Here is a 27,348-nt window from a genome sequence, read left to right on the forward strand (position 1 = left end):
TTATCAATCATTATATTAGAAGAATTTATTAAAGAATACTCTGAAGCTAACGACATCATAATAGATTATCACGATATTCTAATGATCATTCATCTGTTCCAACTATTTGGGTTGCATAATGTTTTTGTTCACGTCATAGGGATGTGTCTCTTGTCAAATTTTGTTAAGCTTCCATACGATCCGATTTTAAGTATGTCATTAAGAGCCTGGATATGTTTCGCTACTGAAACTTGTGTAATTCATGTTGTGGAAGTTGTATATAGTTTGCGCCTGGTTATTAATATTGAAGATCGTTTTATAACTATTCTCAAAAATGGAATCAAGCAATACAATACAGATATGCATTGGAATGTGATATGGAATAACATTCAGCATTCATACACATGCTGCGGTGTTACAGGACACCATGATTGGAAGAATATTATCTGGTTAAATCCTAATGACGAGCAATATTTTTTAAAGTATGTATAATAAAAAAAATGTAGAAATTTAAATAATGATTTTCGAAACTAATTGTTACAGATTGAATCGGACGAATAAATTTCTTGTCCCGTCCAGTTGCTGCTCACAATCAAAAACACTGTGTAAAATTCTACACTCGACATATACAAGCTCAACTCTAATAGAGCAGCATCAGATAAATGAAAATTTGATCTTCAAAAATGGATGTTTGCATCCGTTAATCTGGAAAATGACTGGCATGTTCAAAATAATTTCAATTTTGAGTATCATCAATATCATTATTCAGGTTTGGCGGCAGAAAGTTATTCGAAAAATGTATAACACTATTTTGTTTCGATTGCAGTTTGTTATCTTCATTTTATTTAGGGCACTATTTGTTCGGAATCGTCAGTATTTGTAAATGGGCATAAATTAACAAACGCCATGATTGCTGACAGATTAAGTGCAAGAACCTGGAAGATAGTCTCGTCACATACTCAGGCAGATAGGAGGAGTGCAATGAAAGGAATTTCAGTCTGTTTGTTATTGTCAGAGGTACAATGTCGTTCGAGTACTTAGAGATACAAGACTCTGATTATTTAGAACACCATGTTGAAAATGAAGAACTTGATTATATTCTAGTAAAGAATCGCTCGATAGAAACTGTTCCCATTGAGTCTTGGAATCCACCAGCGTATTGCTTTACACGAAGGTAAGATAACCGTGAGTTAAACAAACTTATACCACCCAGGTTTTTTTTTACATGGTTAGGTTTTAGATCTTTAACGACAATGAAACAATGTGTTACCAATGTTGTTCACCTATCACAAAAAAAAACAAATCGAATAAAATTCAGGTGGTATTCCGAAACTCGCACCGTTGTAAAAAAAAATCGCTTGTCGCCCGCAAGCGCAACGGGACTGCGTGAGTGATCCATGACCATGCGCGTTCTGGAAGGTTAAAAAGCTGTGAAAGTTCAGTTATAAATGGTTTCACTAAAAAATCTATGAATTTGAACTGCGTAAAAACCTAGGTGTATGTTGAATTTTACAAGAATCCGAACTACAGTGAATAAATTAGATGGAGATCCCCCAGTGCCGGTCACATAAGCCATTTAACTAAATACTCTCTTATTATTCGGATTGTTTTTACTTGTATACCATATGCACAATATATGGCAAATCAATGATTCACACTTACGACTTCTATATTTGAACATTTGAATACAGACCATTTTACACAGATTGAAAAAAAGTCCACCCTCGAGTAATTTATTTAAAAGGTCGTAAGAGTTTTCGAGCTAATTAATTTATAAAAACCCAGATTAATCCACCTAGCGGTGATGGTGCCTTTCTCGACCTTCGTAAAATGTGTTTGCTTGAAAGTAGATGAGCTAGTAGCTAGGAGTAAAAAAGAAAAACTTCTTTGTCCGTTGTATGAAAATCGGATTGTTTCAAGCAAAGATATTGTAGATCCAGTTGAAACCGCGAGATCATGGTTCGGTTTTCAACTTGATCTACAATATGCTAATAAGAACTTCTACATTTTTTTTCTTTTCCAATCTTTTTGATGTACATACCCCTGTTTTATTTTACCCAGTTATATATTTTAAGGATATCACATTTGGATGTTTGTTAAACTTAAGCTCTGACTACTCAAAAAGAAAACGAAAATGTCATTCTCATCAAGCGAGCGGAGGGCAATATTTTTTAATGATATAAATCTCATGACCGTCCTTCTGCCAAACTCCCGTATGAAGATGGGAGGGAAGTGTATCAGTGTGGAAGCATTCGATAGTTCGTTTTCGGAGAGAAATTATAGCCTGTCGGTACAACTTTGTAGCACAAGAAAGGCAAAAAGTATTTTGGCCATAATTTCTAAGGTAATAGTCCAAGCTGGCCAATTTTCAATAGAAAATAATAGAATAGGATTCCGCGTTCAATGCAATTTGTTGTGAGTAAATCGATTGAGGGTGCATTAAAAATGAGCTAGACTTTTTTACGCGCTTATTTATAACATAAAGCATTTTGGCCATAATTTTTGTGCCCATAGTCCGATCTTCCAAATTTTCAATAGAAAACAATACGACAGGATACCGCGTCGAATGAAATTTGTTGCAAGTAAATCGGATGAGGATAAGTACCAAAAAAGTGAGCTAAACTGTTCGCACCTTTGGTGCGCGCACTGCACACACATACATACACACACAGAGACATCATCTCAGTTCATCGAGCTGAGTCGATTGGTATATAACACTATGGGTCTCCAGGCCTTCTGTAAAAGTTTGGTTTTGGAGCGAATATATAGCCTTTTCGTATACTTTGTAGACAAAAGGCAAAAATGGTGCTTCGGCCATAACTTCCGATCCCATATTTCGATCTGGCCAATGTTCAATAGGATACATTGGGACAGGATTATGCGTCGAATGCAACTTGTTGCGAGCAAATAATCTGAAGATAAATGCCTAAAAATGAGTGACGTTCTTTACGCGATTTTTTCGTAAAAGTTTATGTTTTAGCTATAACTGGCCGATTTTCAATAGGAAAAATGGGACAGGAATCTGCATCGAATGCAACTTGTTGCGTGTAAACCGATTAAGGTTAGGTGTCCGAAAAATAGACGACATTTTTTTTCTATTAAAAAAAGGTAGTTTGGCCATAACTTCCGATACCGAATGAGTTGAGTCAAGTACGAGACACTGAAGACGGCCTTACTGTTGAGGTCGAAATACGTATCTGTCAAGATACAATTAAGTGGTGGAATTCAATGGGATTGGATAAACTCGTCTTATGACAAGTGAATGGGAAAGGATTCTGCGTCGAATGCAATTTGTTGCAAGCAAATCGGTTGAGGATAAGTGCCCGAAAAATGAGTGACATTTTTTACGCGATTTTTACGTATAAATTTGTATTTTGGTCATAACTTCCGATCCCATAGTCCGACCTGGCCAATTTTCAATAGGAAACAATGGGAAAGGATTCTGCGTCGAATGCAATTTGTTGCAAGCAAATCGGTTGAGGATAAGTGCCCGAAAAATGAGTGACATTTTTTGCGTCGTTTTGTGCGCACACACACACACACACACACACTTCGAAATGCGCGGCACGAAAGGCATCCGTAGGACTGTCAGGTTGGCCTCAATGGTCAAATGGCAGCGTACGTGGGACAGTTCCACTAAGGGTAGATGGACACATAGGTTGATACCGGAGATAGGTACGTGGGTCAAGAGGCGCCATGGGGAAATCACTTTCCACCTGACCCAGGTCCTTACAGGCCATGGTTGCTTCAGACAGTACTTACACCGGTTCGGACACTCGGCCTCGTCTGAGTGTCCAGTGTGCGTAGGTTTAGAGGAAACGGCGGAACACGTGTTGTTCGTGTGCCCGCGTTTTCGCACAATGCGTGACCACATGCTTGCCACATGTGGTCTGGACACTACCCCGGACAACCTAGTCCGGAGGATGTGTAAAGATGAAGTTGGCTGGAACGCCGTTTTATCGGCTATCGTCCAAATCGTCTCGGAGCTACACAGAAGGTGGCGCGTGGACTCGAGGAATGACTAGTTCAGGCGCAAATAAGAGATGGTCCAAGGGTTCGGAGTCGGCTTCATGGGTCATACCGGTGCCCTGTGGTCGAACTCGATCCTTTTATCGAACAAGTGGCCGCGTGAAAAACAACATGGTATCGTCGCTTTCGCGGCGTCGGTCAACCGGGCGGGTTCCGAGCCCGAGGACGGAAAGGGGTCCTCGTCAAGGCTGGGGCAGGCGTAGGCACCGCGTCGGCAAGTCCCTCTGTGTGCTGGCGAATAGGCCCTATCGCAGAAAGGTCAATTTGGGGTGCACGCGGTATCATCATTCTTGATACCAGTCGTGCAGAGGAAAGCAGGTGCGAAGTCGACCCTGCCAACCTTCCGAGGACATAGGGCGTGGTAAGGCCACCTGGAAAGCCGGCAATGCGCTGGCACGATAACATGGTGTTCTTCTAAAAAAGCAAGTCACGATGTTCGATGCTGCAAGGACATGCAGCTAACCTCGAGGGTGCGTTATGCACTGGCCCCCATTTGAAGCATTACTTTCTGGTAGTACCGAAGGGACGATGGGCTTGGCGGCAATGGAAACGGTTTAGCGGGTCGGGGATGCAGTCCTGCTTCGTTGGAGGTGGCCCCTAACCCCGCACTTCCTCCTGGTCAACCCAGAATGTCTGTTGAGCAGATTCCCCCTTCATTGTTTAGGAAGAAAAAAAAAACACACACACACACTTTGGTAGTCACGTCAATTACGCCTGCAAGCGTGCCTCCACAGCTATAGTGGCATTGCCACATGTGGTCTGGACACTACCCCGGACAACCTAGTCCGGAGGATGTGTAAAGATGAAGTTGGCTGGAACGCCGTTTTAACGGCTGTCGTCCAAATCGTCTCGGAGCTACACAGAAGGTGGCGCGTGGACTCGAGGAATGGCTAGTTCAGGCGCAAATAAGAGGTGGTCCAAGGGTTCAGAGTCTGCTTCATGGGTCATACCGGTGCCCTGTGGTCGAACTCGATCCTTTTATCGAACAAGTGGCCGCATGAAGAACAACATGGTATCGTCGCTTTCGCGGCGTCGGTCAACCGGGCGGGCTCCGAGCCCGAGGACGGACAGGAGTCCTCGTCAAGGCTGGGGCAGGCGTAGGCACCGCGTCGGCAAGTCCCTCTGTGTGCTGGCGAAAAGGCCCTATCGCAGAGAGGTCAATTTGGGGTGCAGGCGGCATCATCATTCTTGATACCAGTCGTGCAGAGGGAAGCAGGCGCGAAGTTGACCTTTCCCACCTTCCGAGGACATAGGGCGTGGTAAGGCCACCTGAAAAGCCGGCAATGCGCTGGCACGATACCATGGTGTTCTTCTAACAAAGCGAGTCACGATGTTCGATGCTGCAAGAACACGCAGCTAACCTCGAGGGTGCGTTATGCACTGCCCCCCCTTTGAAGCATTACTTTCTGGTTGCACCGAAGGGACGATGAGCTTGGCGGCAATGGAAAAGGTTTAGCGGGTCGGGGATGCAGTCCTGCCTCCCTCGTTTGGAGGTGGCCCCTAGCCCCGCACTTCCTGGACAACCCAGGATGTCTGTTGAGCAGATTCCCCCTCCATTGCTTAGGAAGAAAAAAACACACACACACACACAGACATCACCTCAATTCGTCGAGCTGAGTCGATTGGTATATAATACTATGGGTCTCCGGGCCTTCAATAAAAATTCGAAATGCGCGGCACGAGAGGCATCCGTAGGACTGTCAGGTTGGCCTCAATGGTCAAATGGCAGCGTGCGTGGGACAGTTCCACTAAGGGTAGATGGACACATAGGTTGATACCGAAGATAGGTACGTGGGTCAAGAGGCGCCATGGGGAAATCACTTTCCACCTGACCCACCCAGGTGGTTGCTTCAGACAGTACCTACACCGGTTCGGACGCTCGGCCTCGCCCTGGAATGTGGATGAAAGAACACAGGGAACAACTTATTTTATAAACGCCTGCCTTATTTATCATTTCTACTTTATCCTTCGTTGAACCCAATAAAGACTTGGGTTGGTTGATTCTACTGGAGAATACTAGGTCGATGCCGAATTTCCTTAGGCGAGGGCGTAGCTGGTTGGTGATATGTTTATCAGATGTGACCGAAACGGACCGAACGGACCCTACGACGAAATGGACTTACAACGCTGACACCGATCGACGAGCCGCTAAAAAGAGTTTCGGTCACATATGATAAACACATCACCAACCAGCTACGCCCTCGCCTAAGAAAATTCGGCATAGACCTATTCTACCTAGTCTGCAGTAGAAGCAACCAACTCAAGTCTTTATTGGGTTGAATAAGGCAGGCGTTTATAAATTAGATTGTTTCCAATGTGAAAAAATCTATGTAGACCAAACAGAAAAATCATTAGATGTGAGGTTCAAGGAACATATGGCGGAAGTACGTAAGGCGAAAAGAGAAAGCGATAAGGGATTACATTACGAATTTAGATCTAAGGTAGCAGAGCATGTGTATAAGGAAAATCACCCAATTACGGCATCAAAAATTAAAATCTTAAGAAATGTCTCTTCCCGATGAAAACTTGATGTAGCTGAGAGATTGGAAATCTACCGACAGGTACAAACAGCGCTGTTGAATAAGGATCAGGAAAACGGCAGCTCTTGGCTCTTCAAGATTCTACCTAAGCAATAAGATAATTAGTTGTATAGGTTATTTACCTAAGTAGGCATATAAGATTAGATTAGGTACCTAGCGTAGTATAAATAGGTTTAGCTGCGATTGACAAAACACTGAAGATGACCTCACAGTTGAGGTCGAAATGCAGATACGTGCAAAGATAACAACACGTAGTGGAATTAAATGGAGTGTACTAAACTCGTCTTAGACGGTTGAATACATTCCACTAAAAAGAGCTTACAATATTTTTTTCTACTAACGTTTGTGAGATCATTTGGAGCAAGGAAAATTTTGTCCCAATTAACCATAGGGGAAGGGGGAGCAATATGCCCTAGCTAAGCAAACACTGCTTTATTGTCTTATTTGTGACGCTATTCATGGGTATTTTTACATTATACAACAGTTAAGGGACGATTCAAATATGACGTCCACTACTTTTTGAGATTTCTAGACCCCCCTCCCCCCTCTGTCACGCTTTTTTGTATACCTAGTATATGCAGTGTCACAAAATCTTAGACCCCCTCCCCCCCTAAAGCCTGTGACATCATTGTTGAACGACCCCTAAACAAGATAGATGGTAACAATCCTGGGCAAAGGCACAACTTTGTGATCAGCTTGAATGCTGTCAAGTCTCAGAGCTTAAATGTATCTTTACTCTTCAGAGAAAGATGCACACTAGGGGTGCCACTAGGAATCGATCTTGAGAAGCGATTACACTATTTTCTGTACTTCACATATATCTCCCATTTCAGAATGAAAACTTTCTCACTTTTAAGAATAGAAAAGAGGTCCCCATTAGATGGAGATGTGCAACGTACCTGTACTAGTCCTTAACTCATCCGTCAAGAAACACAGCTACCAGAATCTGTTCACAGTTCACAGTGTGTGCTTGGATGGACAATGCCGTTTTATAATCACCGATCCGAACATCTAACGTTTTTTTCCTTTGTTGCCTTTTATATAGCACTGTCACTAATTCGAGACTACGCACATAAATCATATTACTTTCATTTTGAAATGATTTAAGATATCATTTAATCAGAGTACATAGTTGAATTTTATCATAACACATTCAGATACTTCCAGATACATATTTTCACTATTTTAAGTAATCGTCGTGAGAATATCACAATGAATTTCTCACATGCATGCTGCATGTTTTCAATACTAATAATCACCATCTTTCTTTTCTTCCCTTTGCTTCATCCACTAATCGTTGTTACAATCCTTAACAAAACATTGAAATTATTATCTGGATCGAGTTACTATCGGTGTTGAGCTGGCTAATGAGTTCGGTTTCTTGGGCTTGCCGATGACCACTGACACGATTCCAGCAGTTTCAGGTACACATTATAGCCTGGTAAGACGAAATTAAAAATATCCAACAAGGATACCACAGAAGCAAGGTAAATCACAACTGACTTCGCTAATAAAAATTCTCCTCACAGTGTCTATGATCTATGAAACCCCACATCCCATTCCACTCCCATCCTATTCCTTTAGACAAAACACACCACCCGTGTATCACGCAAAACTTAAGAACAGCAGGGCTAATGACGTTGCGATGCCTACTCCCACTCCCCACTCCATCGGTTCGGTGTATTATGGAAAGTGTAAGTTCTCGGATTTACGCTGGTGACCTGGCCAAGCGAACCCCTTGTGCATCATGAAAATTAAAATGAAAAAAAAAATTAACCATAAGCGGTAACAACGAAGTGTGTGTAGAACTGCGGTATACAGGATTCTGTTTCTTAAAAGCGAACATCTATCATCGTTAAGGTCACTCCTGACAGAATCCAAGTTTCAAAGTGCTCGCGTTTTCGGGGGCACACCACTCGATACGGAGGCGGCGGACAACTGTGATTTTTGTTGATTCAGCTTTGCTGCGTCGCAGTATGCGTAAAAAAATAAAAATGACAGTTGTGCGTTGCTTCCGTATCGAGTGGTGTGCCCCCGAAAACGCGAGCACTTTGAAACTTGGATTCTGTCTGGAGCAGGCTTGTAAAATGTCATCTGCATGTCATTTGACTAATTTGTTCATAACTTTCTTTAGAAGCAAAATTTTTTTCATTATTTTAGATGTACTCATAACGCTTGAGTAGGGCTATATTTTTGTCCAAGGGTACATCGCTCTTAATATAACATTTGAGGCTGGAGAGTGAAAACTCTCCAAAATGTCTCGTGTCATTTGACATAATGTCATTTGAATGACATTTTGCCTCCCACACCCCAGATTACATATTTACAGCAATGTCTTGCTAGACAAAATTGTAGGTACATTTAAGCGCTATAAGTTCGTCATGGATCATGATTTGATAGCTACCTTCTAGAAAAATTTCTGGGAAAATTATACAAACGAATGCAAATGACATTTTACAACACTGGTCAGGAGTGACCTTAAGTACAAGAAAATGCTTCTTGTTTGAGACGTATGTGTAGTGGGGCCAAGTCGAAGAGAACTGCGAGTGCAGCCATGGGAGTTGAAGAGAACGCACCAGTCATTGCCATTAGGCACATCCTTTGAAGATAGCCCAATTTAGACTCAATTGTCCTCACTTCACCATTTTGCCAACACACATGACATCCATAAGCCGAAACCATAAGCCAGGTGTCTGAATGCAGATAATTGTCGTATAAAATGCCTGGTAACATCAACAATTTGTGTAGAGAGAGATCAACGATATTATCGATCATTTAGGGTCCGATTATTAAGTAGTTTGTCAATGATTAATTCCAGAAGCTGAATTACAAAATACGCTGTAGCGTGGACTTCTAGTGTGAAGGTTTTTCTACAACTTTGCCTAGAGACAATTTCGTTTGTGTTTGTAAGCATTAGATTATTTTTTTCTAATAGCGCAAAACATAGAACATACGATTCGCAATCCTTATCAACATTGCTTGCGTTCTAAGATATAAGAATTCGAAAACAAGCTGAGCGCCAAGCCTCCGTATCTAGTGGTTTGCCCCCGAAAACGCGAGCACTTTGAAACTAGGATTCTGTCAGAAGTGACCTTAAAGGACTTTATGCATACCGTAATCTGAGGGAACCTTGATCACCGGGATAACATTGATCAGTTTCACCATTTGCAGGAAACAAATAAAATATTATTTACTGTTATCACAATTACTTATTGTAAGTTAGGTATCTTGACTAAATTTGCTGCTGAATGATTTAACCTTCGGATGAATTTGCATTTATTTTTCGCCAAAATTTGAACAATAAAATCAACATTAATGAATCGCCTGCTTTGAGCGTGCTTACAGCGGCACATTCGGAGTTTCCTTTCTGAAATCAGTATGGCGAAAGGCATCTAAGGTTCGATTTCTCAAAATTAAGCACCTTAATCGAAAAAATATTTGGTAGGCGTAGTAGCGGACATCATCCTTCATAACCGGTACCAAATAGTTTTTCATGAAAAGTTCCTAATTTTGAGAAAACCCGCGTTAGATGACTTTCACCATACAAATTTCTGGCGGTTAACTCTTGCTGGCTATTTGCATATACGATAGCGCCTGGATGTGGATGCGGCGGGTAGAAAATCAGCCACTGCCAATAATTTATTCTTAAACTCGCAGCAAGTTGCCAAAAAAGCACTTAAAACAAGTAGGGGGAATGACGGCTTTGGCAGGTTTTGTTCTATTATTGGCAGGGGTTTTTTTATGACTGAATATGCTCAAATTTGGCCTAAACATTCTTTGCATATCAAAAAATATTGTGGCCAAATTTCATAAAATTTGGTCGACAAAAACCCCCCCTGCCAATAATAGAACAAAACCTGCCAAAGCCGTCTTTCCCCCTATAATAACAAAAAAAAATAGCTCATACCTATAGTTATGTGATGAAGCGATGCAAATCGCTTCAGCGTAAGAGATTCCAACTATAATTGACTACCTTTAGAGCGTATGCAGCTTTCTCTATAGATTGATTGATCAAAGTTACCCCAAAATAAAAAACTTCACAAAAAACATTTTTAAAACAAGTTTAAAATTATCAAATATTCAAGAACAACAGCCTTGTACATTCTACATGTAGCAGTACTCGTTTTAATAATAATAATAATAATAATAAAATAATAATAAACAAAGCTTTGATTTCACTTACGGGGGAATTATTTACAAAACAAATAAAAAAATGATCAATGTTCCCCCGGATTACGATACGTATATAAATAAATCGAGTCATTATTTGAATATTATGAAAAAGAAAGTACATAGCGTCGTTATTTTTCTTATTATTTCACACATAAATGAAACGAATATTTAGATACATGTGAGAGATGTGTACAACAAAACATGAGATAAGTAGGAAATCAAATATACTATTTCTTTTTATTAGTCACAAAAAATCTTTTCATCAAGTAAGGGGAAGAGTTTATTTGGGCATATAGTCTATTCGGGCGAATGATCCATTCGGGCGAATGGTCTTTTCGGGCGAGTGGTCCATTCGGGCAAATGGTCTTTTCGGGCGTTTGGTCTTTTCGGGCGATTGGTCTATTCGGGCGAATGGAATTCGGGCGTTTGTCATTCGGGCGAATGGAATTCGGGCGAGTGTCATTCGGGCGTTTGTAATAGAACCCAACTGGGCGGGTTCCTAGCCCGAGGACGGAAAGGGGTCCTCGTCAAGGCTGGGACAGGCGTAGGCACCGCGTCGACAAGTCCCTCTGTGTGTTGGCGAATTGGCCCTATCGCAGAGATTTTGAGGCAATTGAGGCGGCATCATCATTCTTGATACCAGTCGTGCAGAGGGAAGCAGGCGCGAAGTCGACCCTGCCCACCTTCCGTGGTAAGGCCACCTGGAAAGCCGGCAATGCGCTGGCAAGATACCATGGTGTTCTTCTAAAAAAGCGAGTCACGATGTTCGATGCTGCAAGGACACGCAGCTAGCCTCGAGGGTGCGTTATGCACTGCCCCCCCCTTGAAGCATTACTTTCTGGTTGTACCGAAGGGACGATGGGCTTGGCGGCAATGGAAATGATTCAGCGGATCAGGGATGTAGTCCTGCCTCCCTCATTTGCTGATGGAGGTGGTCCCTGACCCCGCACTTCCTGGACGTCCAACCCAGGATGTATGTTGAGCAGATTTTTCCTCCATTGCTTAGGACGAAAAAAAATTACTACAATCGTCGAGCTGAGTCGATTGGTATATGCACTATGGATCTTCGGGCCTTCTATAAAAAGTTTGTTTTTGGTGTGAACATACAGCTTTTACGTATACTTTTTATACGAGAAAGGCAATAACAAGAAAAACCTTAAGGGTACCCGATTGAAGCAAATTATTTAAATTCATTTTTGTTTTTCTTTGAAATTTGTTACCTGCTAGCTAGAGCTAGAACCGAGACAATTGAAGGGTCGATAATTGACCGTAATACCTACCAGTACCACTCCTCCAATAAACTCAGCTTCAGTAGGAGCATACACACAAGTGTGTGTTTCGCGACACGTGCCAATGAATTATTGGCAGTGGCTGATTTTCTACTCGCCGCTTCCACATCCAGGCGCTATCGTATATGCGCAAATAGCCAGCATGAGTTAACCGCCAGAAATTTATATGGCGAAAGACATCTAACGCGGGTTTTCTCAAAATTAGGAACTTTTCATGAAAAACTATTTGGTACCGGTTATGTAGAAAGGTGTCCGCTACTACGCCTACCAAATATTTTTTCGATGAAGGGGCTTAATTTTGAGTAATCGAACCTTAGATGCTTTTCGCCATACTGATTTCAGAAAGTTAACTCCTAGTGTGCCGCTGTAATTACGCTCAAAGCAGGCGATTCATTGATGGAACAAAGTGGAAGAGTCGTCAGAAACGTCGTAACAAAGAAAAAAAACTCAAAAGCTGGCCTCGGGAGAAAATTTAATCAGACCACAACGGGCGAGGCTTGGCGACTCCTTTTTGAGTTCGAAAAGAACGAAGATAGAAAAAACACCTGTGGTGTACGAGCTAAGGGAATGCTTGCTTGAAGGAAATGCGCTACTCATTCAACTTTTACATTAATAGGCTATTTATTGCCCCGACATGGGCTTTCTACATTCGTGACGTCACAACATTGTTGGGATACTTGCGGTTTTTCTAGCCCCTGGGGCACTTGCTGACGGCGACCGATGGTACCCGTCGGTGGGACTTCTTCAGCGATAGCGACTGGAGCGACGTTTCGATGGCGGGCGGGGAGGATTTCCGGTGCGACATTCGAGAGTAGCGGACGATTCGAACGACTCCTGATCCCAGCATCCACCGGTGGATGCGATGCTGGTACACCCTTCGGGTGCCGGGGAACGGAATGCCGAGGATTTCGGCACGATGGCTGATGCTTCGAGCGGGCAATAGTTGCTGAAGGCGTTTGAACTCGACTTTCGCCTTCACGAGTTGGCTTGTGAAGTTGGACGATGGTCTTGGCTCAATATCGATTCGCTTCCAAGCTGTACGAGCGGGCTTCCGTTGACACTGGCGTTCTCACTTGACTTTCGCTGGTAGAGGCGGGTTGGTGGAGTTCGAGGACGATTTCGGGTGGAAAGGGCGGGCTTCCTACGACGAGGGCGTTCTCGCTTGAAATCCGCCGACGCGGGCGGGTTGGTGGAGTTTGAGGACGATTTCGGGTGGTAAGGGCGGGCTTCCTACGACGAGGGCGTTCTCGCTTGAAATCCGCCGACGCGGGCGGGTTGGTGGAGTTCGAGGACGATTTCGGACACTAAATGTTGGTTTCGACGCGGCTGGCTTATCTTTGGAACAATGGCTGAGTGCTTGGATTGCCAACACTGTTCCTTCGGAATCGCAATGGCGGAGCCGACCCAAAACAGCGTGCTCGGAACACGTGCGGCGATACGATCCTATTCGGTCCGGGAGTATATCGTGCGGCGGGAATTTGCTTGCTCTGGTCCGGAAATCGTTCCACCATTCGCCTTGGGAAGCGTCGAGTCACCTGAAGCACCGTGGAGAAGAAGAACAAAAAAGGCCCACTAGGATCTGCCCACGTGTTAGTACCCAACATGTGACGTCACTCTAGCTACACTTCCTTTTCCTTTTGTTCTACATCAAACAAATGGTTTACCTTTTCTTATTGACTTTTCCTTTTCTGAAGTCTACTTCTTCAGTAACTATCACTGCAACATATACAATTCCCCTAACAAAAGGAACAATACAATTAACTATTTCCTTTCAATTCGCCCTCTTTTTGTTTCCGCTTACTTTTAACTCTCTTACTAGCTAATACACCACTGGACTATTAACAAATTAATCACTATTTATAGGAATACACGGCGCGCACTACTATTCCCGCTTGTAGTCACGGACCGAATAATCTCCCTAGTTAGTAGCTGAGCTATAGAAGCTGTAAGTCTACGACGGGTGGAACGAACATTGCCGAAGTTACCACTCAATTTGGCAACTCTTCCGGTTGCCATCTACTGACAGATGAGAGAGGTAGGGTACAGAGTCTATTATATATAGAGTTGCGCAAAGAGTGAAGCCAAATCTACCTATTGAACTGTCAAACCGTCTACCTATCGAGCAAAGTAAACAAATGCTTGTTGGTGAGGCGGAAGTATTGTTATCGACTTTATGGCGAATTAAAACGCATAAATTGAAATGTATTATATTTGATCTAGAAACAGCTTCAAAAAACATCAATACATTCCCCAATAAAGTAGCAACAAGAAACTCACGTGTTTGGACTCTGTGGGTGACTATAGGTTATCGAATTAAATAGCTTTAGAAGTTAACGCTTCCGTGAAGTCACTTGAAGGGTTGAACAAAAGTGAATGTTGGCAATAGAATAACAAGAGCATCATTCAGAATAAGTGTAAGAAGATCCTCTTTGCGTAACTCTACACGGTTAGAAAAAAGTACCTAATTTTAGGTACTTTTTTTTCTCTTGCATCTCCCTCACTCTTCCTTTTGTTGCCATAAAATGAAGAGCAAAACCAGTCAACAAGGGCATTGAAGTGTGGGAACCCAACGTTGAGTAATCTCATGTTTACATAAGTTGAGTGAAATTTACCTAACTTTTGGTTAGTTTCAGAGGCGCATCCACGTTCCAAGTCGTGGGTAGGACAAATAGAAAAAAATGACGATTTGGGAAACACTTCTGGTGTTGAAAAATCGATGCACATTTCACATATAAATTATTTTACAGTTTAAAAATATGGAGTCTGGTTCGTCTCGTTGTACATGAAATAAAAAAAAAATGTTTTTTTCGAATTTTTGTCCTTTCTACCTCAGAAACTTTTAGAAAAATCTATGAATCATAGCGATCTACTCCCATGAAATCATATGATCCCCAATTAATCATTTGGGGAGTTCAGAACCCCTAGCGGACCAGATCTTGCGAGCTCAAAGATGATTGTAACTTCTTAAATTTCAATAAATCCTTCCAGGTTTCTACAAAACTTTTTCTCTTGGACACGTTAAACTGCCTGATATTTAATGATATTTTTGTACACCTAGATATCAGATGTGCAACTGAAATAATTACTTAGATGCTGTCTTCTCACCAGATTTATGGGTAGGACAATGCCTTGACTGTCCCACCCAGGTAAATTCGTGCGTAGGACATGTCCTACTTGTCCTACCCACTCCCGGCGCCACTGGTTAGTTTCTATTTAAAATTAAGTATATTTTACTTAATATTGAGTGAATTTTATATCGATCACGTTAATAAAGATTTAAAAAAAAAAAGTGAATTTTATTTAATTTCAAGAAAAAATTACTTAATTTTGGGTTCCCACACTGAACCCCCGATTTGAGTGAAAAGTACCTAATATTAAGTACTTTTTTCTAACCGTGTATATAATAGACTCTGGTAGGGTGGGTTCTCATTTTTTTCCCACGCTCAAACCGCTCTAATCTGAGTTACTGGTGGTCGGAGTACACGGTGGTTTCGACAAAGGACAAAATTATTTGCGGCGGAAGCTGCAAGTCCAATTTGGAACCACTGGTTACAAATTCCATTGTTTCTCAATATCCAACGTACACTCCAAGCACATCTGTTCGTCACAAAATTCCATTCCTATTCCGTCCAAAATCCTAGATATTTCGAATGAAAGTATTTGTATAATAATTTATTGTATTTTAAAAGTAATACTAACATATAAAAAATAGAATTCTACATTGTATATATGTATTGATGATACATTGCACTTAACATCAGTTATTCTACAATTACAACTAGTCTTCTCCACATACCGCCCTTGAAATACTCTAACTCCACACAAGGCAGCTGATGGTATTGGTCATGAAATTATTAGATCACGCCTGGATCTAGAACATCAATCTCGCTTCAAAATCATAAAAACTTCTTCATCTCCTCATCATTGTATTGTTTACCTGCTTTAACACTATTCCCATCGCAACTACTGATCTTGCTTATGCAATTAGTAGAGCTTACCAGGCTCTATTGCATCAACATTTTTCCATCTTCTCATCAATTTATTGTTTATATGATCCTATGGTTCTAAGCGAGAGAATTAGGGGCTGTTCATATACCACGTGGACAATTATGGGGGTAGGGAGGGGGGGTGTATGTCGACTGTCCACGGTTCATAGAAATTTTTGAAAATTTATATGAAGAATTGTCCATTGGGGAATTTGAAACTGACCAAAACCTGTCCACGTGGTATATGCACAGCCCCTTATATTATTTTTTTTTCAGATTCCAAAACTATGAAGGGGAATTAAAGAATTTCGCAGTACATCCTGATGATATATGGATAGCATCTTATCCCAAAAGTGGTACAACATGGTGCCAAGAAATGGTGTGGTTAATATGTAACAATTTGAACTATGATGCGGCGAAAACTCAACCTTTGAAAACGCGATTCCCATTCTTGGAGTATGCACTGCATTTGTTTTTTAACGCAAGCATAATAAATCCCTTTCAATTTCAGCGTCAGCTTGATACATGATTTACCGGATGGAAGAAACTCTTTTCAGGTTGTACAAAACATGCCATCACCGAGATTCATAAAGACACATTTACCAGTGTCTATGCTACCAACGCAATATTGGAGCACTCTACCGAAAACTGTGCATATTTGCAGAAATGTAAAATCTGTTGCTGTTTCATATTATCATCACTCGAAAAACTATTTCTTCCGTGGGACAAAGGAGCAGTTCGTCAGATCATTTATGAAAAATTTACAGTTCTACTCTCCGATTCATAGTCACGTGATCGGTTATCATTCGCTAATAGGCTGTAATAATATTCTCTATTTGACATACGAAGATATGAAGCAAGATCTCAGAAAAGAGGTCGAAAGGGTTTGTTCTTTTTTCAAGCTCAACTATAATTGTGATCAACTGGACTCATTGTGCAAACATATATCGTTTAATTCTATGAAAAACAATATAGCTTGTAACTATGAGGATGCAGCGGATATGGATTGGAAGAACAAGGACCCGGATTCAAGATTTATTCGCAGGGGAGAAGTAGACAGTTGGAAGAAAGAGCTAAGTTCAGAATTGTGTCAGGAGTTAGATGAGTGGAACGAGAAGTCAATCGAAAATGAAAGATTCAGAGGATTATTTACTTGAAGTATTTATTTATTCTGTTTCATTTATATATTTATGTATCACTAGTGCAATGCTATTCGTGGAATTTGCCTTTTTCAAATTTATAATACTAGAAGGAAGAGTTTTGCCTGTGGTAACGTTTATCGAAAGAGTTGATTTTTTATTGGATATCCAAGTATGTTTTATTGCACTTTATATTCTCATATTGGTGGGGGACCATTTGGATAGCGAAGCATTGGTTCTAAACTTCTAGCAAAGTTATTGGTGAAAGAACATGAATAATCTTCACCATGGGGCATGAGGGTAGCTACACCTAGCAATAGCAACAGCATTGCTTGAATAGGAAGAGATGCCCGCAATACGCGGCCTAAAAATCGATAGCTTCTGGTCAATACTGTGGTGTTTATGTGTTCCTCGTCGTCGTCCCTTTGGGCACTGTGAAATAAAATATAACGTTATTTTAATGAAGAAGTAAAAGTATGTTTAATTATAATTATAAGCTATACAATAAACGTGCTGCCTAAATATATTCTAGATAATTACTTTGCATCATGTGTCGCTACTTGTGTGAACGATCCGCTACCCTCTTGATTCTACATAAAAAGAAAAATAAAGAACAGAATGTGATTATTAACAAAAGATAATTACTCTTTTACCGTGCATCAATATATGTATCAAAATAATGTCGTCTAAATTCTATGCTTGTTTTTTGCCGATCTCAATTGAGCGCGATTGAAAAAAATATACTGAAAATTTATATTATTTAACTAAGGCCGATACAAATGTTTAAAAACCATTATGCCCCCCCCCCCTAGGATTTTTTTTGCTCAAAAATAATATTTTACGGGGGAAACAAAATAAAATTTGGATAATTCTGAAATTTTTATATTTATTTTTTATTATCCCCCCCCCTTGACTTATAGGAAAAAATGTTAATTAAATATTTGTAACGGCCTCTAATGCGTGAGTTCTATAATATAGGCATTAAAAAATAATAGGGTCTCCCACAACATGTATAGTAGGAATTTATAAAACAGATTTTTGCAATTCCTGATCATAATATCTGGTTTACAGTTCGCCGTTGAGTCATAAAACGGCCTACTTTTCCATACCAACGAAATTGGTGCTTTAATGAACATTATGCAACTTAAATGGATTGCATAATATTCATTAGAACACTCATTTGGGTGCTATAATGAAAAACCAACATCAGAACAGTAGTTACATCACTACATTTCGATGAATTAGCTTGGGTAAATGTTCAAATAGTGTATTATCTGCGTCGCGTAATGAATTAAATAGTTTGATGGACATAACATCAAAAATTACCAAAAGCAAGTACATTTATCGCTTATCGGTTTATTAAACTATGCAATGTGGCACGTAAACATGGAATCTCTGCAGCAACATAATTTATAGCAAAGAATGATCATGTGGAGTGAATTCTGGAAGGAATTAGACAAGTACAAGTATAATTTTGGTACAGATTTGACTCGATTTTTTCAGCACTCGTAGAATTTATCCAACTCGGCAAGCCTCGTTCGATAAACGTACGACTCGTGCTGAAAAAATCATCTTTTTGCAACTTGTTGCACAAACTACTAGGGGAAATGACGGCTTTGGTAGGTTTTGTTCTATTATTGGCAGGGGGGTTTTTTATGCCTGACTAGGTTCAAATTTGGCCTAAACATTCTTTGCATATCAAAGAATATTGTGGCCAAATTTCATAAAATTTGGTCGACAAAAACCCCCCTGCCAATAATAGAACTAAACCTGCCAAAGCCGTCTTTCCCCCTATTTTGAATTTCGAGATAGACAATTGAAGCAACTCCCAATCATACGAAAATCGAATGCCATGATATTCATGAAATTCAATTATTTGTGCTGTAGAATTTCAAAAATATGAAACCCAACTGTAAAAAAGGATCACAACTGTGATGTTTTTATCTATTGCTCAACAAATTTTGTCGTGGGTAAAAAAATATTTTTCTCTAAAAATATTAAAAAGGTTCATTAATCTTAAAAGTAAAAAACAAGTACAGAACAATGAAAAATGATTTTAAGACACGCCATCTAATTTTATTACGTTAAACTCTACTAAACTCGTATTAGACGGTTGAATACATTCCACTAAAAGAGCTTTAATTTTTTTTTCTGAATGAAAAATGCTTATATATAGGAAAGCAATATAAAATGAACAGGGAATCATTTTTCTTGGATGCGCATGCGAAACAAGCGACAAAAGAGAACCAACGACAAAGCTTTGTTTTTTCAGAGATAATAATGACAAAGATCCGAGATGTTTTGTCAGCAACAAAAGAGAAGGCAATTTTGTTGCTAACTTTTCATCCCGTTATTTTGCATAATCTCTACAGCAAACTTCGGTTTTATGTTATCATAGTTTCTGCTTTCATGGAAATATTTGAGAATCTAACTAAGATTACAAAATTAGCATCGTATTCTAGGAAATATGAATCTTGTCATATTGTATTTGGGTTCGGATAAAGGCATGTTGCGAGGTGCGTTTGTCAGTAACAAACTCTATTGACGACAAAAGGTATATTGTTAGGCGTTGCTAGAATATTGATTCACTGAAAATCAATATTTAATATTCTTAGTCAATGAATTCAACAGGTTGAATAAATTATACGGCTTCATACAAATATTCCTTTAAATTTTTATAAAGTTATAATCATCTTAATATCATGTGTATTTCTATGATAAAATAGCAATTTGTTTCGAAACTACAGAACGCTTTTTTACTAGTTGATATAATCGTTCGATTAATTTTTGAAGACAAAAGTTGCCAAGTGCTGCGCAATAACAGTAAGATTTAAATAAAATAATATTTTTATTCTTTTTTTATGTGAAAATACAGCTTTGAAATTATGTAATTAGCACACGGGTAAAAATCCGTTCCCGGAAATGAGAGAATAATTCATGATTTCATGAATCCAACATATGAAAGTACACCACGAATATAAATCATGATTTCATGATTTATTTTAGCGTAAGGCAACCAATGTGTTACGATTTGGTTGTTGAGACCGAAAAATAAAAAAAAAGTTCAACAGGGGTTTTGAACCCGAGTACACCTAGTGAGAGTCCGGCGTGCTACCTTTCAGCCGTTCTCACTTCTTGGAAAGGGAGTGTTCGAAGTATAACTGGTTATGCATTTTGTCGACTGTTGAAGATTGCGTAGTACCATGAATAATGTTCTTGAAATAATGAATTATAATCATGATTTCATGAACTGGCATGATTCATGATTTCATGATTTTTTATTCATGATTGTGGGTATGCATTTGTTTCCGTGCACTGTCGGACAGTGGGATATATAATGTCAACACATACAAAGCTATGACATTATACAATTGATGGAAATTTCTCAGAAGAGTGTAGCGGTACCAGTTAATTTGTTTCACTTTGGGGGATTCGATAATTCCTGAATCACTAATAAATGCTGTCTCGCCTCCTTTGTGCACAAGCGTGATTTTTCGTTGGCTTTTTTTATAAGGGTGCGAGTTCTCGAGGGTTTAATATATTCTTGGTAGGGGAATTGTGGGTAAAACCGACACCACCTCAAATCTCTGATTTCAAGTGATTATTCGACAGTATTTCAAGTTTCAACACACTTTGAATAAATGTTTGATTTCTTGTATTTCTAGTCCTTTTGTAACTGGCGGAGACGTGTAAGATTCATAATAAACAGACATTTTATTGATCAGAGATGAGTTATGTAAAATTTTGGCATCGGTGTATAAGCTTTTTCGACAATAATTTGTTAATTTTCAGTATTTAATCCATCTCTGATCCATAATTAAACATCATTTTGTGTATGTTGTGGAAAAATAGTTAACTTTTCTAATTATAAACAACCACATGTATCTCACCATTATTATGTTATCAGTTGGGGTGAATTCGACACCTGCCATCGAATCACGAAATACCTCTGTTTTATTAGACTCATCATTCGCATACTATAAATAAGTATTGGAAAACGAGGCGCCGGAGAGTATAACTTAATCATAGACTCATTACATACCATATCATCATTGGGCGTTACAATAGGTCTAGGGGGTAATATTGAGTCATCGAGGAAAACCTGCAGGTCGGATAACAATAGCGCTGAAACAAGAACCGTATTTTTTAGGCATATTCTGCTCTTAGATATATTCAATTCGTTCTCTAGTGTTGTTCTTTTGTGATCTATTTTCACTCCTGTAAACATGTAGCTTGTCACCTACGGAACTAGACATTTTCATTTCTTGTCATAACTGCTCTATACGCATTAAATCGCCGTTATAAACAACTTTTTAAATTAAATGATATTTGAATGTAGGTCAATATTTACAGTAGTTGTAAATTTGTTACTAACATTCTTATATATTTTACCCAACCCACTAAAGAAACTAAATAAAATATGATATGTAGAGATGATTTTAAATATATAAAATGTTAAGAAAATTATTTTGAGCTTTTTAGTGGAATGTCTTCACTTGTCATAAGACGAGTTTGTATAGTCCCATTTAATTCCACCACTTAATTGTACCTTGACAGAGACGTATTTCGACCTCAACAGTAAGATCGTCTTCAGTGTCTCGTACTTGTCTGAAGACGACCTTACTGTTGAGGTCGAAATACGTATATGTTAAGGTACAATTAAGTGGTGGAATTAAATGGGACTGTACAAACTCGTCTTATGACAAGTATAAAATGTTGTTTAACCATCGTTTATGAGTGACCCCGAACATGAAAGTCATACACAAATATCAAAATGAATGTTGTTAAACATTTTCATTTATGTTGTAACATAACTTAGAATTGTTTTGATGTTTGATTCCATAACGACTTGATGTGTCGGTTTTGCCCTCATGTGGTGTTGATCTTACACGCACCCCACCTGGTTGTGCTGGAAGATGGACTGTTCGCGTTTTCATCATAAATCAAATTCTATCAAGAAATATTGTCCTGAGACCTCATAGACTGATGCATGAAGAGCCAAAGTATGCTTGTATGAAATTTCTAGACCGGAAAATTGCTTCATAGATTGGGGAACTGTAAAGTTGCTTAAGGTGTCGGTTTTACCCACTTTTCCCCTATAGTACCAAGTAAGACTACAATGATAATGAAAACATAGTGGAATTTCATCAAAAGTTACACAAGATGTGATGATAGTTTGTAACTTATTTTTATGGGTGTTATATGCATAACGTAATCTTAACGTATAGATCGAGTAGTGTTTACTCACCCTCTGTGCATTTCCGGATGAGAATGCATGCATATCCAATGGTCTGTCAATTCCTATTGCCGAGGCAATTTTGACTGTGTAAACTTCTACTAATCTTCGAATTGAATGGAACCTCAATCTTAGATCCGTCAACCTACGAATTAAAATTTAAAACTGTTATGTTTAAACAATACTAAAATTTGGAGGTAAGAAGACTTTTACTTTGCATATATTTCATTGAACTTTTGTGATGTATTGTCATCCAAATATTTCGTCAGCTGTGAAGTTGTTTCTTGTAAGCTAACAATACGTGGCTCACATCGTACCAAGTCATTTCTCAGCTCCATAAATATCTTGTATTTTCTTTCAATTACGGACTTATCCATTGTCAAGTCAATTGGCTCTGATGATTTAATTTTGTGTTCCGTTTGCTCTAGCCACGTGCTAAGTTCAGTTATAGTGCGATGAAATTCTTTATTCTCCATCAATGCTCTATGAAGCTGTGCTTGCCACTGAGATGATTGGTTACACACCTTGTCCCAGCGCATATTGTTGCTATGTAGACGTTCTCTCAATTTGATAGCCTTTTCAGTATCTAGCGTATGAGTGGCTAGATGTTCTCCAACAATGTTCAAAGATTTGATTATGCTTTTATGACTATCTAAATCTAGCAAAAACTCTCGATGATCTTGTATGTTGTCTTCCAGGGTATCAATATCATTTGGAGGATGGGTGTGCTGTGATTTTTGCGTAGTTTCGGCCATTGATAACCATTGTTCGAGACGCCATAAATCATTATCGATTTGTTGCCAGTTTCGATTTGTACAAAGAGGACACGTCAAATAATCTTCGTTGCTAAAACAGAATAATATATCAGGTAGGTACTCTATGAAATGGCTTGCTTTAAATAGGTTCTGTTTTATTATCGTATAGGAAGATCGTAGTATTAATTTTAATACATTTTGTAGAAAGTGTGTGTGGTGATCGAAAAAAATGTGAACTACACACACATAACGAAGACACACAAGTTCACAAACACGCAAACACCCAAACATATAAACAGACACACACAAACACACAAACACCTAAACACCCAACAACCCAACATACAAAACACACACACACTGCCTTAATTCCTCTATAAAAAAACACGCATACACTTTTGTTCCTTCTCATATGATAATAAAAGATGCATGAACACTATTTTTTAATTTTTGGAATGCTTAAGTCACTTACTGTGCACAAATGAAGTTATATGTTGCAGGAAACGGGCTGATATCGAAAGATAGAAGGAAGCGGTTGAAACAAGATTAGCGCAGTAGCGATTATTATCAAAGTTGAAAATATTATAAACAAAGCATGATATGAATGGATAGATATACAATTGTTAGTACACGTTTGCATATTTTTTTACATACCTCAATTCTTCTAGCTTTTGCTGTTTTAATCGCCATTCTGTTAAATTATGTGAATATCTATCACATTCCTTCTTTACTGCGCTACTCATAGCTTCTTCATCGTTACAATGGCATTCCGATGTTAAAATTATATTCAGATGTTTTATAAGCTCGATTGAAGATTCACAAGCCGCAGATGCTTTTGAAACAGTTTGAGTAGATGTTAGGAAATTACTAGCATTTATTTCTGAAATAGATGCTTCCAAAATCGCTAGATTTGATTTAGCTTCTGCGATAGCAGTTTGTAATTGATACAGGTAAGCATCTTTAGCTGTTATAGATAGGGGTGAAAGTGTATCAACTTGAACAGCGTAATCTCGTTCAGATTTATCTAGGCTAATTTTGCCTTGGTTTGTTTGATCCACCAATGAATCCAGAGTATGTTTTATATTATTCGCCAATTGATGGTATTCCATTATTTGGTTTTGCACCTTCTGAGACATTTTACTATTATCTGGTAATAATTGTATCAATGAGCTACCAAGCTCATCTTGCGCATCAAACATATTAATAACGAATCTTAGTTTATTATGTAGATCTCGTAGATGTTTCAACTTGGTTTCTGATGTTTGTGCATTTGTTCCATCATCCAAGTGTTTTACGTTTGTTACTTCAACATCTATATGTGTCAATGCCACGATAATATTTTCGTACTCACTATTGAAAGAAGAAAATAAATGCGTAAGTTCTTCTATGCGTGTCTTGACGCTTTCAAATTTCAACATCAATTTTTCCCAGACTAAGAGCACATGTTTAGCTGTCATTGTAATTTGTTGCATATTAGACCTGTCCACACGGCTATGTTTGTTAAGGGAAAAGTATAATGTTCTTAGTATTTGCAGAATTGGTTCCCGTCCTGCAATGTCGGAGAATTTTGTAGACAATTCTTGCAATATTGTGCATAGTGTTTCATTATCAGCAGTATCGCATTGACAATCTATATCATCCAGGAATCTGTTGGTTTCATCAATCCAAATATGCTGGGAGTCTATTATTTGCAGTAGTTCATCCAGCATACTCCATATTGATAACAAATCTTGTTTCCGTCTGCCTGTATCTATGCAAATATTTTTCCATCGCATTTCTAAACTTTTCACGTCATGATTAATTAGCTTTCGATTAATGTGTACATTCCACGATTCAACATCTGTGAATAACATTTCACATAGGTTTAGTATCTCCGCGATGTTTCCACTGTTGCTTTCTACTGACCGTTGCAGTTTCTCATAATCATCAAGAAGCTTATCTAAACAACTTTTTTCTATATCTTCGAACATAAATGGTTGTTTTAGTTCCAGTTCAATTTGGGTCATCCAAGCTCTGATATCGATGATTCGTTGATGCAATGAAACGGACGTTGAGCTTACTTCGGAAATTTTTTGTCTTCTTTCTTGACAATGCCTAACAAGCTTTTCCCAGGCATCATTTAAATGTTTTTGTTTAGAGCCTATTTCAGTAAGTTCTTCGCCACTCAATAACGCTTCCATTAAGTCGTTGCCAATCACGTTGAACCAAGCTATTTCAGATTCTTTGCAGGACATCTCCTGCAAAAGCGTATCTTCAACAGATTTGATAAAATTGGAGTCCTCTTCACAGATTTCATATTTATTAGAGTCATTCAGCCGTTTATCAAACTTGATAATCCATTCCATCATGAGATTATATTGATTCAGGAACAATTTGCGATTTTGAATTCTATTTTGCATTTGTCTTAGCGATACAGAAATGGCATTTTCCAGTTTATCGAGAAGCTGCCAAAGACTGCATACTCGCTTGGAAATTAATTTCGCATCGAAAGGACTGATGCAACATTGCAATTCTTCTTTCGTGAGATTGATCTTCTTAAGTTCTTCTTTGACATATTCCAACCGTAATTTTTCGTTTTTCAGCATGTTCAAATGGTGTTGAGAAGTCACTGGGTTTTCCAATTTGAATGTTTCTATAGAATGTCCCAATTCAATTAAACTTTTATTGACATCGTTGCATTGTGAATTTAAGCTGCTATACAGTTCCGAAACATTTAACAGGAATATTTTCCACGTGTTGACACTTTCCTCAAGTTTGGATAATTTTGATTTTATTCGTCCATGTTCAGTTTTTATGGCTACTATTGTGTGATCATCAGCTAGACTCGATATCAATTGCTCAACTTCCTGATCTATGTTGTTGAGAACTACTCGCAATCCAGAAAATCTAGTTTGTAAATTGATCACTTTTGTGATCAGTTTTGAAAGCTCTTTCATGTTTATATATTCCATCTGAAGATTGTACTTCTCTGCTTCAATAGTTATGATTGCTTCTTGTAATGTCGTTTGCGATGATTTGAATTTGCGCCAGTATAATAATTTTTCCTCAATATCAGTAATATTTCCGTTGATTCTTTTTACGCATTCTTTATGGTGCTTATGTAGAGCTACATACGAATCTTTCATTTTATCATCGTTTCTGGTAATTTTTAGCATTGACGTTTGCCATTGTCGAACTAAGTGACTTATTACATTGTATTGGTCTCGATGCTGTTGTAGTTTGGAATATTCACTCGGAATATTCTGATCTACGAATGTTGTGATGCGATGCAAAAATTTTCCCCAATATTCTAGAAGATAACAATAATCTTTTTCAAGAACCATTTGCTGCAATGTTTTCTGGTGCTGATGAATTGCTTCTTGCAGTAGAGTGAGTGAGTGCATATGTAAATTCTCGAAGGCGGGATACATTTCGTCTCTACTACTGCCTTTTTCGCTTGCGATAGTTTTCAAGTGGGACTCAGTTGCGCTTAAGTTTAACAAATTGGTTTCGAGGTCCATAAGTGTTGATCCAAATTCGGAATCTGGTATTGAAGAATGCAAATCCTAAAACAAATGAATAAAAGTCGATACGATTTATTGGTAAAATTTCAAGTTATCAAGTTCTCAAAACATATTTGTATCTTGACAGATATGTATTATTAGATCAATACTATCTCTTTTCAGTGTCTCGTACCTGACTCATGATAATTTCGCGGCACTACACCCAAAAAACAAATCTGACAATTATTGTATAAAATCCTGGCATATACAATTCTGTAAGCTTTTTATACAGATATTGTATTGAAATAATAAAAATCTGTACGATTTCAATACAAAAATACAAACTCTAACGAAATTGTATATGCTAAATTATTATACAGTTTTTGTAAAGTTATTATGCAGAACTGTATTAAAATTAATCTGCCATCCGCTGTTTAGGTGTAATGAAATTCACAGTCGATATCGAAATACTTGCCAAAATACAATAAAGGAGTGTAATTAAAAGGAATTGTTCCAGTTCGTCTTCTAGTTTTTTTACTTCAGTCAGTATTTATTTCTAGTTTTTAGTTTTATTGCCTTGATTTTTTTTTTAATAATATAATTTCTTATCACTTTCCGAACATATTCCGGCTCATATATCGATCACTCTAACTTAAACGGGCATACTGATCTCTTTTGCGCCAATTATTGTATACTATCTTGAATTCGATTTTAATCTGAAACTTCTATACTAAAACCAT

At 38.7% G+C, this 27,348-nt stretch overlaps 2 protein-coding genes across 4 annotated transcripts in view; one reads left to right on the forward strand and one right to left on the reverse strand.

Moving 5' to 3' along the window:
• Positions 1-163: 163 nt before the first annotated feature.
• LOC134213895 (sulfotransferase 1 family member D1-like) lies at positions 164-17,164 on the forward strand. 2 transcript variants are annotated; one of them, XM_062693359.1, is made up of 5 exons: positions 164-461; positions 523-748; positions 806-1,153; positions 16,273-16,452; positions 16,508-17,164. In XM_062693359.1, the coding sequence occupies exons 3-5, from the start codon at positions 1,002-1,004 to the stop codon at positions 17,151-17,153; spliced, it is 978 nt and encodes a 325-aa protein (XP_062549343.1). In that variant the 5' UTR covers positions 164-461; positions 523-748; positions 806-1,001; the 3' UTR covers positions 17,154-17,164. The 2 variants fall into 2 exon arrangements, with proteins under 2 accessions (XP_062549343.1, XP_062549344.1); XM_062693360.1 differs by lacking the exons at positions 164-461; positions 523-748 and having other exon boundaries at positions 802-1,153.
• LOC134213894 (muscle-specific protein 300 kDa-like) overlaps positions 17,142-27,348 on the reverse strand; it is a 15,680-nt gene continuing 5,473 nt past the window's right edge. The window contains exons 3-7 of one of the 2 annotated variants that reach the window (XM_062693357.1): positions 23,781-26,671; positions 22,585-23,217; positions 22,384-22,516; positions 17,676-17,725; positions 17,142-17,567 (exon numbers count right to left, since the gene is read on the reverse strand). In XM_062693357.1, coding sequence (XP_062549341.1) covers positions 17,333-17,567; positions 17,676-17,725; positions 22,384-22,516; positions 22,585-23,217; positions 23,781-26,671 — 3,942 coding nt within the window. In that variant the 3' untranslated portion in view covers positions 17,142-17,332. Of the gene's footprint in view, positions 17,568-17,675; positions 17,726-22,383; positions 22,517-22,584; positions 23,218-23,598; positions 23,635-23,780; positions 26,672-27,348 lie in introns of both variants that reach the window. The other variant, XM_062693358.1, reaches the window with a different exon arrangement.

The sequence above is a fragment of the Armigeres subalbatus genome, chromosome 2 (assembly GCF_024139115.2).
Source record: "Armigeres subalbatus isolate Guangzhou_Male chromosome 2, GZ_Asu_2, whole genome shotgun sequence".
Taxonomy (NCBI): domain Eukaryota; kingdom Metazoa; phylum Arthropoda; class Insecta; order Diptera; family Culicidae; genus Armigeres; species Armigeres subalbatus.